This window comes from Polistes fuscatus, unplaced genomic scaffold (assembly GCF_010416935.1).
Source record: "Polistes fuscatus isolate 324 unplaced genomic scaffold, CU_Pfus_HIC Scaffold28, whole genome shotgun sequence".
In the NCBI taxonomy this organism is placed as follows: Eukaryota; Metazoa; Arthropoda; class Insecta; order Hymenoptera; family Vespidae; genus Polistes; species Polistes fuscatus.
The window spans coordinates 748,878-764,073 of record NW_025113105.1 but is presented as its reverse complement, the minus strand read 5'-3'; the positions used below and the strand labels follow the sequence as shown (position 1 = coordinate 764,073).

Genomic DNA, 15,196 nt, shown 5'->3' with positions numbered 1-15,196 from the left:
GCAAATTATTATACATAATCAATGATAGCACTTCAAATATAGAATCAAAAAATGTAAACTTAAAATATTTTAATTAAATCATTTCTGAACCTTTGATAGTTACTTATTAACATAAAAAATAACATAAATAAATATTACCATAGGTTCAATGTTTAATTTAAACAGATTTAATATTATTTACTCAAGGTAATGATTGTTCCTTGAAATTGGATATTAAAATCAATCAGTTTCTTAAGGTCAACGAATGAATAATTATAATTATAATAGCATATAATAGAATCAAAAATTCTTAAAAGAACCATCGGTTTCTATTTTTTGTATGCATAGGGTGACCCAAAAATTATGAATGAAAAGCATAGAGGTAATGATAAAGTGAAAAATTATTGAAATATACAAAATCAAACTATTCTTATAATTAACTTTTAACATCAATAATAAAAAAAGCAAAGAAACTTATAATCCTACATAAAAATTTTTTTTGATTTTCTTTCGTTTGATTATGAATATATATATATTATAATATAATAATAATACTATAATATTATATATAATCTATACTATTATAATCTATATAATAAAAAAAATAATAATTAATATTATAATAAAATCTAATAATAAATCATAATAAATAATAATAATAATTAATAATATAATAAATAATAATAATAATATATATAATATAATTATATATATAATAAAAAATAATAATAATAAATATAATATAATTAATAATATAATAATATAATTAATCTCTTATAATATTTCTTTTTTCTGGTAACACCGTATACGCCAAGATAGCAAAGTATATTTTCAATTCGAAAAGAAATTTGTGTCACGATGATGATGCACGAGGACGACGCCGGCAATCATAGTAATCGTTAAGAGATGCAAAAATAATAATAGAAATTCAAAAAAAAACGAACTTAATAACAATAATAATAATACTAATAATAATAATTCACATTAATTTTCAACTTGTCATCGAAATACGAGAAGATTAAGAAGGAGAAAAAAAGAAATTTGCTTTTTTTTTTCCTCTTTTTTTTTTCGTAACGTCCTCGCAAAACAACATTGATTGGAAAGATTTGTGTTCAATGATTTAACACGTTAAATCGTTATCGTCATTCGAAAGTCGTTTGTAATATTTCGTACACCATATATGTTTCCTTCGTTCCTTCCTTTACTTCATTTTGTCATCATTTTTATGAATAAAGAGAACGAACTGAGAGTATGCCGATCGTAAACCCAGTTTATTTTTCTTCGTAATAATAAAATAGAAGAAAATTGCAGGCTTCACCGTGTAATTCACATTTAATATTGATGGTTTATTATAAATAAATTGACCTGAATGAAATAATAACGATCGTTTATTCTTAACACACGATTATTATATTATTATTTGATGATTTTTCTTTTTTTTTTTTTTTTTTTTTTTTTTTTGTTTTTCTTTTTTTTAATAGCACGTTCACGCGAAAAAAGAAAAATCAATGGATTAATATTTATCGTTTATTATTAATAAAGTGACCTGAATGAGAATAATAACGATCGTTTATTATTAACGATTATTATATATTATTGACGATTTTTATTTTTTTTATTTTTTTTTTTTTTTTTTTTTTTTTTTTTTTTTTTTTTTTTTTTTTTTTATAGCACGTTAACCAAAAAAGAAAAATCAATGATTAATATTTATCGTTTATTATTAATAAAGTGACCTGAATGAAATAATAACGATCGTTTATTCTTAACGATTATTATATTATTATTTGACGATTTTATTTTTTTTTTTTTTTTTATTTTTTTTTATTTTTTTTTGTTTTTTTTTTTTTTAATAGCACGTTAACCGAAAAAGAAAAATCAATGATTAATATTTATCGTTTATTATTAATAAAGTGACCTGAATGAAATAATAACGATCGTTTATTCTTAACACGATTATTATATTATTATTTGACGATTTTTATTTTTTTTATTTTTTTTTTTTTATTTTTGTGTGTTTTTTTTTTAATAGCACGTTAACCGAAAAAGAAAAATTAATGATTAAAAAAAAAAGAAAGCATCGATTAAATATTTCGTTAAATATTCAATTTAAATTTATATTATTTAAAAATAAAACAATTGTAAGGAAATATTTAACAGGATAAAAAATAAAGTTAACGATTAAATATCGATTGACATCGATTTAAAAATAAATAAGAAACTTGTCAACCCACACACACACGCACGTAGGATACATTATTTTATATAACAACACACGTTCCAGGTGACAGTAAGAAGAAGAAGAAGAAGAAGAGTCAGCGTGTCACCGTTTCTACGCGAAATGAATTGAATAATAATTAACGATGTGAAATTTTGTTCGTTTGGTCTTTTTAAAAACTTTTTTAATAATATCAATATTTATATATACAAACGTCTGAGATCTGTTACTATAACGTATTGGGTTTATTTCGAAAAAGAAAGTTGTTTCCTTCTTTTTGACCTTGTTATTATTTTACTTAGCGGAGACCCCAGAATAAATTAATAATTAATATTCGTCGTTATTAATTAATATTACGTCATACTATTCGTATGATGACTTCTTTTTTTTTCCCCTTTTTTTCTTGGTTTTTAAATAATTCTCACATTTATGAATTTTAAATGAAATATTTTGTCAAGAAATTTCTTTAAATTTAATTAAATTACATTTTATTATATTTCAATGAACGAATTGTGATTCGTTTTTACATTCTGACAAATAAATTCATTTTCTTGATGACAAATAAATATTTTTTGCTCGTATAAAAAAATTGTTTGAACGAATAGAAATGCACAGACATAGGTATGCGCGTGCATGAATGCACATATTCATCATAAAATGTTTGAAAGACGATGCAATTTTAGCAACAATTCTTCCACAACGTTTCGTACGTCAAAGTAGGTCGACTTTATCAGATGAGTTTGCATTTTCAAAGCTTATGATTTTCGCGGTTATGCGATGAATCTGCTAAAATGTCAATTTACAAAAATGAAAAAAGAAAAGGACAAACGAATTTATCTACACACACACACACACACACACGTAGTAGGAGTAATTAAGGGAGGAAATACGTGTAAAACGATTTTCATGAATTTTGTTAACGTTTTCAAAAATTATATTATTTATAAATATTATAAGGTCATTGTACACATATATTTAACAACATATTCCGAAATTTGTCAAGATTTATCTCGAAAACTAGCGAAGATATTCAGCTTTCACGCATTTTAGGTTTCCATCCGACTGAGCAGTTTGTGCACATCTTGGAAGCCACAATTTTGATCAGAAATCAATTGCAAAGAAAAATTACTTGTTTTATATGTGTATCTTCTATTTGAACCTCATTTCCCTAGAAAAAATGAAGATTTGTATTTTTTAGAGGGGTGTGAACATAAAGCATGATTTTTTACTATTTTTTCATATATTGTTCATTATAAAAAAAATACTTTAAACAAAGATATCGCTTATAATTCAGGTTCAATTAGAGCGTAATTATATAAAGAAACTATATTCCAAATTTCAAAATGATTGGTTAAAAACTTTGTAAGCAAGAATGTACACAAATCCGAAAAAAGCTCGACCGTTCACGGGTTCAACGGGCGCTTACTTAATCGTTTATAACTTTTGAACGACTTGGATTTTTGAATTGCAATTTGATGACTATATTTTTTAATAGTTTTACAAGCGATTTATAAAAAAAAAAGATAAAAAAATTAAATTTTTTGAAGCCTCTACGCGTATTTCCCCCCTTAAGGGGTTATACGCAGTTGCGAGGCTCGAAAAAGACGTATTTTCATGAATTTTTTCTAGAAACAGTTTTTATTTCTCAAACAAAAGTGATGGTAATTCAAATAGAACCAACTTTTGAAAATACAATAGCGCGTCGATTATGTAAAAATATTAATCTGCACCGCTCCTGTAGATGATTTCCTGAACGCCCTCTAAAAAAAGACGTTTGGCGGTTTGGATTATGAAATTAAAAAATATGGTGGATTCTTTTAAAGGATAGATTAATGCAGGTATTAAAAACCAGGAATATAAAATTTTGATTTTTGACAAAATGGCGTCTATTTGAAAAAAAGTTGTTTTTTTGACTAAAATTTTCGTTCTAAATTGTTACAAAAAAATAGTAATAAATTTTTTAAAAATTATTCCTTATACTTAATACCTAGGGAATATATCTAAGAAGATTGTGTAAAAATTCGAAACCGATCGGTTAAGCCGTTTTTGAAAAATCGAGATCACCGACTTTGAAAATACCGTTTTGAGAAAAACGCGTTTAAAGTTTCAAAGAGACGTTTACACATAGTTAAAAATGTTTGTTTGCAGCTTACATGAAGTGAAGAATATTTGTCGGATCGATTTGAAATTTTCAGAGAATATACTTAAATATATGTACATTCCGAAAATGAAAAAAGAAAAAAATCGATCTTTTAAAAATTCTAACTGCTTATAACCCCTTAAATTTGAATAAAAATTCGAATAAAAATTAAATACAATTCGAATAGAAATTAAATACAATTGGATAGATAATCGGGCACACCTTTGCTTAATTGAAATTCCACGTTAGATTATTTTCTAGTTATGATGTTACAGGTGTAAAACCACAGGTTTATCCTTTATTACCTAATAAAAAGCAAACCATATAAATCGTCCTAAGGAAGGAAGAACGTATTTTATGTTCTTCTAGTAATAAATAACTATAAAACTATGTCTCTTTCCTTGCTTATTCGTTTGAAGTAACAAAAAGTCTTTTTTTTTTTTTAAGTGGGTCGCTTTGTGAAGAGCAACAATAAAAATAATAGAAAAATAAAAAAGTAAAAAAACACTTACAAGTACCGATGTAAATTCGTTTTTTTTTTTCTTTTTTCTTGGTTTAACTTTAAAGGTACTTCGAATTTAACGATTTAACGATAAGAACCGATACATATAGACATTAAAAAAATTAAAAAAAAAAAATAAATAGAAAATGAACCAATTGCGTTAGTCGTCCTCCTTTTCAATTGGATTCTAACTGTAATGTTATTTGACCATTCGATTTAAATTTAAATAAACGATAAAATTTGCCATCTATCGATTAAACCCTTTTTTGTAAATCGATCCACGATTTGTAAATAATAAAAAAAGAAATAATAAACTCATCTAATATGAGTCATTTACATTCTTACACGTTTTAAAACGTAATACGAATGGTTTAGTATTATAATAGGGGAATGAATAAAAAGGATTCATTAATATTAATAATTAAACATTATAGATGTTGCATAGAAAATTAACATAATCAATTCCCAATCGTAACGTAATCGTTTGAAAGCAAACACAGTGTTGTTTATTTTTTAAATTATCCGTATATATAATCCGAATTAAACGATAACTCATAAATATTCTCTCTCTCTCTCTCTCTTATTAATCATATTTGTCCAAAGCTCTTACAAATTGAAATGAGTTAAAAAGCGAAACTCTAATACAAACAAAGAAGAAGAGTGGGTTAGTTTTACTTTTGGAAACAGGATTGGAAGATTTTCGGTAAGGTTTACGTCCCATTTACCTACATTCGAAGTAAGATGAGTAAAAAAAAAAAATAAAAAAAAAAAAACCATTAGAAAAAGAAGAAGAGAAGAAATCGAGTGAAGTGGGTGCAGTAAAAAAAAAAAAAAAAAGATAAAAAAATCGGAGAGAGAAAGAGAGAAAGGGGGGAGTAGCAAGTAAGTAAGGAAAGAGGAAAAAAAGAGGGTGGGGAGAGGGGGTTAGGGGAATGTATAAGGTGACTCTGAAGAAAGAAAAATCGGTCAACGGAATAACGGACCCATGGTGGTGCCCTACAAGAAAGAAGAAAGGAAGAAGATCGTAAATGGTTGAAATGTGTAACAAATAAGAAATTGGTCTTAAAACGTAAACGTTAATCATAAATCCACTCCCCTTAAATGAACAATTTTCTTACCCCTTCTTCTTCTTCTTCTTCTTCCCTTGTGAAACTATAACAGTGTATTGATCGTTCGTCGTTAGTTTAGTATCGAAGTAACTCTCTTGTTGTGTGTTCGTTTGCCGGGCCCCCAATGTCGTCGATTATATTAGTTTAACGGGACCAACACGTCCCACAACGAACACAAACGTGGTAGAGGAAAAACAAGGCGAGGAGGAAGAAGAGTAAAAAGAAGAGGAAGAAGGAGAAGAAGAAGGGGAAGTGTATATGTATATAATTTCTTCAAAAGGAAAGAGAAAGAGAGAGAACACAGTTTTGTACGCATGTGTGTGTGTATGTGTGTGTGTGTATGTTAACCTTATGGGGTTTTTTTTTAAATCTACGGTCAGTAAGTGACAAACCTTCTTCACGCGAGGATTGCACCAGTTATTCCTTTTTTTTTCTTTTTTTACTTTTTTCTTTAATATTTATTTAAAGTTTCATATTACTTGAATATAATACGTTTTTCCGGAACGTTTTTATTTACAAGCTAAGAAGCAGAATTTATGTTAATATAATAGAGACTTTATATGAAATTACTGTGTCAGTCTGTTACGAAGTTTCTTCGTGCGAGGATCGTTCTGTGTTTTTTTTTTTTCTTTTTTTTTTATTTATTCATTTATTTTTATTTATTTATTTATTTATTTAGGGTGAATTGCACCGGTGTTTTTATTTTACTTTTTTAATTTATTTTTAATTGATTTCTATATATAAAAGTTAGTGATCTTTGCAACGATTACTGTTTAAATATATGTGTATGTGTGTGTGTGTTAATCTTATGGGTTTTTTTTTTTAAATCTACGGTTAGTAAGTGACAAACCTTCTTCACGCGAGGATTGCACCAGTTATTCCTTTTTTTTTTTTTTTACTTTTTTCTTTAATATTTATTTAAAGTTTCATATTACTTGAATATAATACGTTTTCCGGAACGTTTTTATTTACAAGCGAAGAAGCAGAATTATGTTAAATAATAGAGACTTTATATGAAATTACTGTGTCAGTCTGTTACGAAGTTTCTTCGTGCGAGGATCGTTCTGTGTTTTTTTTTTTTTTTTATTTATTTATTTATTCATTTCTTTTTATTTATTTATTTATTTATTTATTTATTTAGGGTGAATTGCACCGGTCTTTTTATTTTACTTTTTTAATTTATTTTTAATTGATTTCTGTATATAAAAGTTAGTGATCTTTGCAACGATTACTGTTTAAATATATGTGTATATGTGTGTGTGTTAATCTTATGGAGTTTTTTTAAATCTACGGTCAGTAAGTGACAAACCTTCTTCACGCGAGGATTGCACCAGTTATTCCTTTTTTTTTTTCTTTTTTCTTTAATATTTATGTAGAGTTTCATATTACTTGAATATAATACGTTTTTCCGGAACGTTTTTATTTACAAGCGAAGAAGAAGAAAAAAGAAAAGAAGAAGCAGAATTTATGTTAATATAATAGAGACTTCATATGAAATTACTGTGTCAGTCTGTTACGAAGTTTCTTCGTGCGAGGATCGTTCTGTGTTCTTTTTTTTTTCTTTTTTTTTATTTATTTATTTATTTAAAATTTATTGCGGTCAACCGGTGACAAAGTTTCTTTCTGGGTGAATTGCATCGGTCTTTTTTTTTAAATTTATTTTTAATTGATTTCTATATATAGAAGTTAGTGATCTTTGCAACGATTACTGTTTAAATATATGTGTGTGTGTGTGTGTGTGTGTTTGTGTTTCGCGGACGTGTGTACGTTAAAAAATCTTTTTTTTTTTTTTCTTTTTTTTATCTTGGCCTATTGAGAAAGATGAAAGAAACGTTTTGAATTTGCATAAATTATTTTTTTTTCCCCTCAGTGTTTCTTCTCCTTCCTTTTTTTTCTTTCGGCGGCGGGGTTGTTCCTTGTTCATCGATGCGAAGGATTGTTTGATTGACTTTTTAGATTTTTTTGTCATTAATTAATGATTGTATAATCTCAATGGCAATCATTGTTAGACGTTTATTTTAAATTTCGAATATAATCGAATATAATTGCAAATAAAATATAAAAGGATTACTCGTGCATTTGTGTGTGTGTGTGTTTGTGTGTGTGTGTGTCGAAAATAAAACACGTTTTTTATCGAAATATCTAATTAATTTCGAAACGTTCGTATTCTCGTCAAAATTATCGTCGTTAAATTAATAGTAAATAATAAAAAAAAAAAGAAATAAATTAAAAAGAAGAAGAAGAAGAAGAACAACAACAACAATAAGGAAAAGCACAGCAGAAGGAACGTCTCTTAAAGTTAATTAAAAGGACAAACGAATTTTTTAAACGACCAGTTAAATGATATTTCTTTTTTTTTTTTCTTTCAAATGAATATAAATGAAAGAAAAAATATTGCAAGGATGACAGAAATAACGAGAGAACAGTGTTGAAGAATTGGTTGGAAATAAGAAAAACGTTTGTTCGAATAATAATAGGAAAAAGAGTAGAAAATAAAATAAAAGAGAAAAATTTATTTAAATAATAAAAAAAGAGAGAAGGTGAAAAAAAAAATTGTGTCGTGGAAACGAGAAACGTAGAACATTTGACGAATTGATAACGAGTAGAAACGAACATCATTATCATCCTCTCATCGTTTCTCGTACGTGAAAAGAAAGAGAGGGAAACATATTTTAAATATTTATTATTTGCTCGAAAAAAGAAAAAAAAAAAAAGAAGAAAAAAAAAGATAAAAGAGGGAAAAGACAAGAGGAAGAAGAAAATATTCTTACGTTTCTTATACTCAACTCGTGGTGTATCCTTCTTTGAGAGTTAGAATAAGAATTGTACATATATATATATATGTACGTATGTATATGTGTATATACATACACTAACACGGAACATCTTTCGATTGTGAATTTGTACCTGAACGAAACGAAGAACTCTGTCAGTTGACTTTGAAAACTCGTTAAAATCGGACGTTTCAACCACGAATTCGAATTTGTCGTGACAAATTACAATTCGAATCGTTTCGATTTTTTTTTCATCCATTCAACACGGGTACCGTATTTTCAAACGTAAGTTTGACTATACTATTTTTTCTTTTTGTTTATGTAATATTTTTTTTCATAGAAAAAATGTTATCCTAAATATTATATATTGTTAATTAATTGATCGTTACTATTGTTTATAAAATTATGAATAATTTATCGTCATTCGACTCGATAATCAATTTTAAAAAATTTTTTTTTTCCTCAAATAATATATTAATTTTTTATATCATATTTAAACAACCTTAATTAGTTAATTGTGTTTTTTTTTCATATTTCTGATTTATTCGTTGTCAAAAAAATCATCAATCTTCTAACTAAACTCGTTTATTAATCTAATTTTATTAAAATTAATTCATCAGATGTGTGACTTTATTGGTTGATCTTTTATTTATTTACGAATTCGAAAATTATAATATTAATTTATTCGATTTCTTTCTTTCTTTCCTCTTTAACGAGTTTTTTATTTCTTAGTCAAATGAATCTATTATAATTTTTTCCTAATATTTTTTTGTTTAATCTCTTTTATATTTCGTTTTAAAGAACATAAGTATGACATAAAGGAAAAATTTGTACGATACTTTCAGAATACTTATCATCGAATTTCAACACTAACAGTCATAGTTTTTCAAATAAAATATTACCAATGTAATAAATAGAATTAAATTACTATAATATAAAATAATTATACAGCGATGACTTCACTTTACTGAATTCTTCAAAATGTTTTATTACAAAAATTTGAGGAATAATACACGAATTAGGGTTTGTCAAAATGATCCCCTCTCCCTGTCCCCATATGAGGGGGGTCTCTTTTATTATTAATTATAATTATCCTAAGTCAACAAAAGAAAAATCTATACAAGTTTATTTTTAATTCTATTATTTATATTTAATTCTAATATTTTAACTTATCATTGATACATATTTGTCATAATTAATTGTACATTTGACATTTAAATTAAGTAGACATTTTTTTTTTTTAATAAATTAAAAATTATAATATAAATAAATTAAATTTTATAAATTTTAAAATTTTTTTAAAATTTTTAAAGAAATAATAAATTAATAATTAAATAAAATATTTAGAAATAATAAAATATCATCAGTTTATTCATTTATATGTCGAAAAAAAACAAACTTTGATGAATACTACACTCTGTAATTAGTTTTGGTTGAGTTGATACTTGAAATAGGAGAAAAAAGAAAAGAAGACAAACATTAAAAGCAAATTAAACAAAACATTAAAAGCAAATTAAACAAAACATTAAAACAAATCTTGTTGTTTTTACAGCGATTTTTGGAGCGGCGAGAAAAACATGAGGTAGAAGTATTGGTCGGCACTACGACTCATGGGGCAACCCCATTAGTTATGGCTTGTCGAAACGGACACTATGACGTGGCGGAATACCTCGTAGAAAAGTGTGGTGCTGATATCGAACAACCTGGTTCAGGTAATAATACTTTGTCGAAAAAAAAAAACAAAACAAAAATCATTTGTGTTTCCCTTCCTCACCGGCAACGAAACGTTTCCTTATGCGTATGAATCATGTTTGTTTTACGAAAGAAAAGAAAACGTAGAAAATACCTTTAAATGGCACGACGTATGAATCATTTTCTATTTTCGTTATAATTTACAATTTAAAATTCTTACGAAGAAACATTTCGATTGAAACGTCATTTCAATTGTTTCAATCGTGAACCTTAAAAGTTTAATCAGTTGCTTCTTAGATTATTGTTAATTCATGAAAATTAAATATTTGTATCCTTTTTCATTGCATTATTATTACGTTGACGAATTAATAATAACAATAATAATAATAATAATATAGAATATAATAGAGTATTGTTAATGGTGTTGGTAGCGTGTGTTTTATATCAATATTCCAATATTCTATTTTAAAATTGTCGATAAATTTGAATGATAAATAAAACATAAACGACATTCGTGTTTAACTGCAATAAAACGAAAAACCACGAGATATTAATGTTAATTGCATTTGTGCGATTATTAAAATCTACGCAGTTTAAAAGAATGCCATTACAATTGTTGATACCTTCTTTTATTGTAAATTAGAATAGATTTCAAAACTATGATAAATAAGAATGAATAGAATTAGATAATGTAAAATAAATATATAATATAAATTAGTATATTATATATTTATAATATAATATATTTAAAAAAAATATAATATATATATATAATTATAATTATTAATATAAATTAAAATAAATATTAATATAAATAAATAGATAATATAAATTAGATAATAAATAAATAATAAAAATTCGATGAGAAAAAGAAGGGAAAATAGGTTTTTTGTAGCTTTGCCTTTTAGCGATTAGAAAAAGAATATGAATTCGTTGAAAAATTGATCAATATTATTTGATTTTAGTGGTGTTCGATGGTGAAACGATAGAAGGTGCGCCACCTTTATGGTGTGCAGCAGCAGCTGGTCATATTAAATTGGTTAAGTTGTTGGTAAGACGAGGGGCTAATGTAAATTCGACAACGAAAACTATTTCTACGCCGTTACGTGCAGCTTGCTTCGATGGACACTTCGAAATCGTTAGATTTTTGATAACCAATGGTGCAGGTAAGCAATTTTTACGTATATGTTTATTTGTTGATAAACCAAAAATAAGAAAATTAAATATTTGTATCCTTTTTCATTGCATTATTATTACGTTGACGAATTAATAATAATAATAATAATAATAATAATATAGAATATAATAGAGTATTGTTATTGTTTCAAGACAAAAATAAGAAAACAAAAGTAGAAACAGCACTTCGAATGAAATACAATCGAAACGATCAACGAATTGATTGATGAATCAATGATTGATCGATTAAACAAAAAAAGTTACAGGCGTGCACTTTACATTCTGTAGAAATGAAATCTTTAGAAAACTAATATTGATATTTCTTGCGAAATTACGCAAGACGACCAACACCTATGACGTTATGTTATTCTCCCTTTTTCAGACATCGAAATAGCAAATCGTCATGGACACACGTGTTTGATGATCGCTTGCTACAGAGGCCACATTCAAATAGCTGAGTTGCTGTTAGCGTGGAACGCGGACGTCAATCGAAAATCGGTCAGGGGTAATACGGCTTTACATGACTGTGCAGAAAGTGGATCTTTGGAAATCCTTAAATTACTCATCGAACACAAAGCTCAGATGGACGTTGATTCTTACGGAATGACCCCACTCTTAGCTGCTGCTGTTACAGGTTCTTAAACCTTTTTTTCTAATATGATTTATTCCTATCAATGATTTGCCTAATACGAGTTATTGTAAATGTGATTTTAACCCCTTGGATACGGATTTATTTGAGAAAATATTTGCATGTTAAACGAAAATAATTTTTGGTTGCTTGGAGTAGTATGTAAAGGCAGTACATTTTGAGTAAGAATGTATTTATTTCTAAAATATTGGTGACATATGTACTATTGAGATGTAATTCAAGTAATTACAATTGCAAAACAAAAATAAATTAATAACAACAAAATAAAACTAAATGAAATAAATTGAAGCTATAAAAAAAAAACCAATTACTAATAATTATGCAGAGTGTGATTTTTTTCAAAACAAGTAGGTAAATGCAATGCTACTTTGCATTGTTTGCACTGCCACGTAGTCTCTTTCCTAATATTATGCTTATAACAAACACGGCACCTCAAATGTACTACCTAAAAGTTTAATTTTTGGTTTGACGTCTTAGATACGTTATCCGCTCCTAGGGAAAAAAAGTGAATGACGTGTCTCAGACGTCAAATGTACCCAAGGGGTTAATCGTTTGAGTCCCACAAGCATTTAAAAGAAAAAAGCTCGAAAAATCCTAAACAGCGATTGCGATTGTTTAACATGTTGTTTTAAATGTACTAGCATTTTTCGACACAAAATCTGAAGAGTGAGATCACGTTGATTTTGGGACTCAAACGGTTAAGCTGGAGAAATATTGTGTATTTTGTATTAAAGGGGGAAATACGTGTAAAACGATGTTTTCGTTAAGATTTTCATGAATTTTGTTAACGTATTAAAAATTTATATTATTTATTAATATTATAAGGTCATTGTACACATATATTTAAGAACATATTCCGAAATTTGTCAAGATTTATCTCGAAAACTAGCGGAGATATCAGCTGTCACAAATTATAGATTTCCATCTGTGTGTACATCTTGGAAGCCACAATTTTGATCAGAAATCAATTGCAAAGAAAAATTACTTGCTTTTATATGTGTATCTTCTATTTGAACTTCATTTCCTTAGAAAAAATGAGAATTTGTATTTTTTAGGGTGGTATGAACATAAAGCATGAATTTTTACTATTTTTTCATATATTGTTCATTATAAAAAAAATACTTTAAACAAAGATATCGTTTAGGATTCAGGTTCAAATAGAGCGTAGTTATATAAAGAAACTATATTCCATATTTCAAAATGATTGGTTAAAAAATGGAATTTTTTGAAGCCTCTACACGTATTTCCCCCCCTTTAATGAAAAATATGTTCAAACAATATCCTTTTTATTTTGGATTTGTTTTAACAGGCAACACCGATATCGTCGAATATCTATTAGGAATTCCAGAATTGATAACACGCAAAGAACGCATAGATGCATTAGAACTTCTCGGTGCCACATACGTCGACAAAAAAAGGGACATGGTGGGTGCTTTGAGTTTTTGGAAACGTGCCATGGACGAAAGGTAAAAAATCATTCGATATTTTTCTTCGACAATAAATTCACTTTGAATGTCGTTTATTATATTCGTTATGATTAATGTTTTATGATCAAAATAAAACATCCAAGTTAATTTGTAGTAATATTTCATAGGAAAAATATCATTTGTAATCTTAGTAAATAGTAATAATTCTATACGAAGAATAATTCAAAAGAAGCAATTTATTTGTACCAATAAATAGAAAAAAAAAAACATAAAAAGTGTTTGCTGACGTCAATGAAATCTATAGAATATACATACACAAACATATATAGCATATAAATACGTACTACGTCTGTGGTTTCAAATTATAACCCGTGATTATAAACGTCGAGGAAAAAATACATTTCTCTCTGTGATATGATTTCAATCAAAAAATTCATTTCATACGTTATTACGTTATAATTGATAGAGACCAGATATATAATTGTACCTATCATGATAAAGTATATTCACAGTTATTCATACATATACATTAAAAAAAATAAAATTACAACCGCAAAGAGTTAATATTACTGTTGAAACAAAAACTGTATGTGGTTACGAGTTAATTAAACATTAATTGAAAATAAAAAATACAGATAAATCAGTGTAACGAATGAGTTACATGTTTGTGTGCATGTATATACATTAGATTGTCTCATAAGTTCCTTCTTTTTTTATGCGAAATCTATAGAAGATATTTATTATTTAAGGTTGATTTATTTATTTATTTATTTATTTATTTATTTAATAATATTTTATTGACCTTAGAGCCTAGGTTCCCTAAAGGCCATTAATTACAGTGTAGTACAATATAATATATAGGTGAAACAAAACAGAAATTAAAATTATGTAATTATTATTAAACTTATTATAATAGTAGATAAAAGTATAATGGTTCTATAATAGTAGTATAGTAGTATTGGCTCAAAGCAACAAATATATGATTAAACATATCTATTAGCATATGATTGATTTACTGTGTTATATATGAACCATTCTGCTGTTATTACCTTCTTCCGTTACTCAGGAAGCTTCATTATGTCATAATATTTAAACATAAAACATATAAACATATTTAAACATAACGTGACTAGGAAAGAACTTATGGGACAAACTAATATATATGAGCCGTTTATTTTGAAAGTGGCCTAAGTCCATTTATACTTAAATTGAGATATTTATGCGTTTCAATGCAATTAAAAATATACGTATAGAATACCAATGAGTTATGCTGCTTAAGTGTATCTAAAGGTGTTCAATTTACAATTCTTATTAAAATAATGGCAATTATTAAGTGAATAATATGCGTTTTCTTATCAAGAATGGAGTTTGGCCACTTTCAAAATTAACAACCAGATTTGTTATAAAATTTGAAGGAACCGAAGTCCATTCAACATAATTTAAGATGCTTCAAATTGAGAAAAAACAATACTCGTTTTATTTTACATACCTTTATAACACTTTAAAAACATCAATTATGCGATTCAAAACATT

The 15,196-nt window shown here is 26.6% G+C and overlaps 1 protein-coding gene across 1 annotated transcript in view; it reads left to right on the top strand.

The window, feature by feature from the left end:
• LOC122519026 (protein fem-1 homolog CG6966) overlaps positions 1-15,196 on the top strand; it is a gene marked incomplete in the record, with an annotated part of 48,793 nt that overhangs the window by 30,706 nt on the left and 2,891 nt on the right. The window contains 4 exon segments of the mRNA XM_043638192.1: positions 10,272-10,431; positions 11,377-11,577; positions 11,970-12,221; positions 13,546-13,702. Coding sequence (XP_043494127.1) covers positions 10,272-10,431; positions 11,377-11,577; positions 11,970-12,221; positions 13,546-13,702 — 770 coding nt within the window.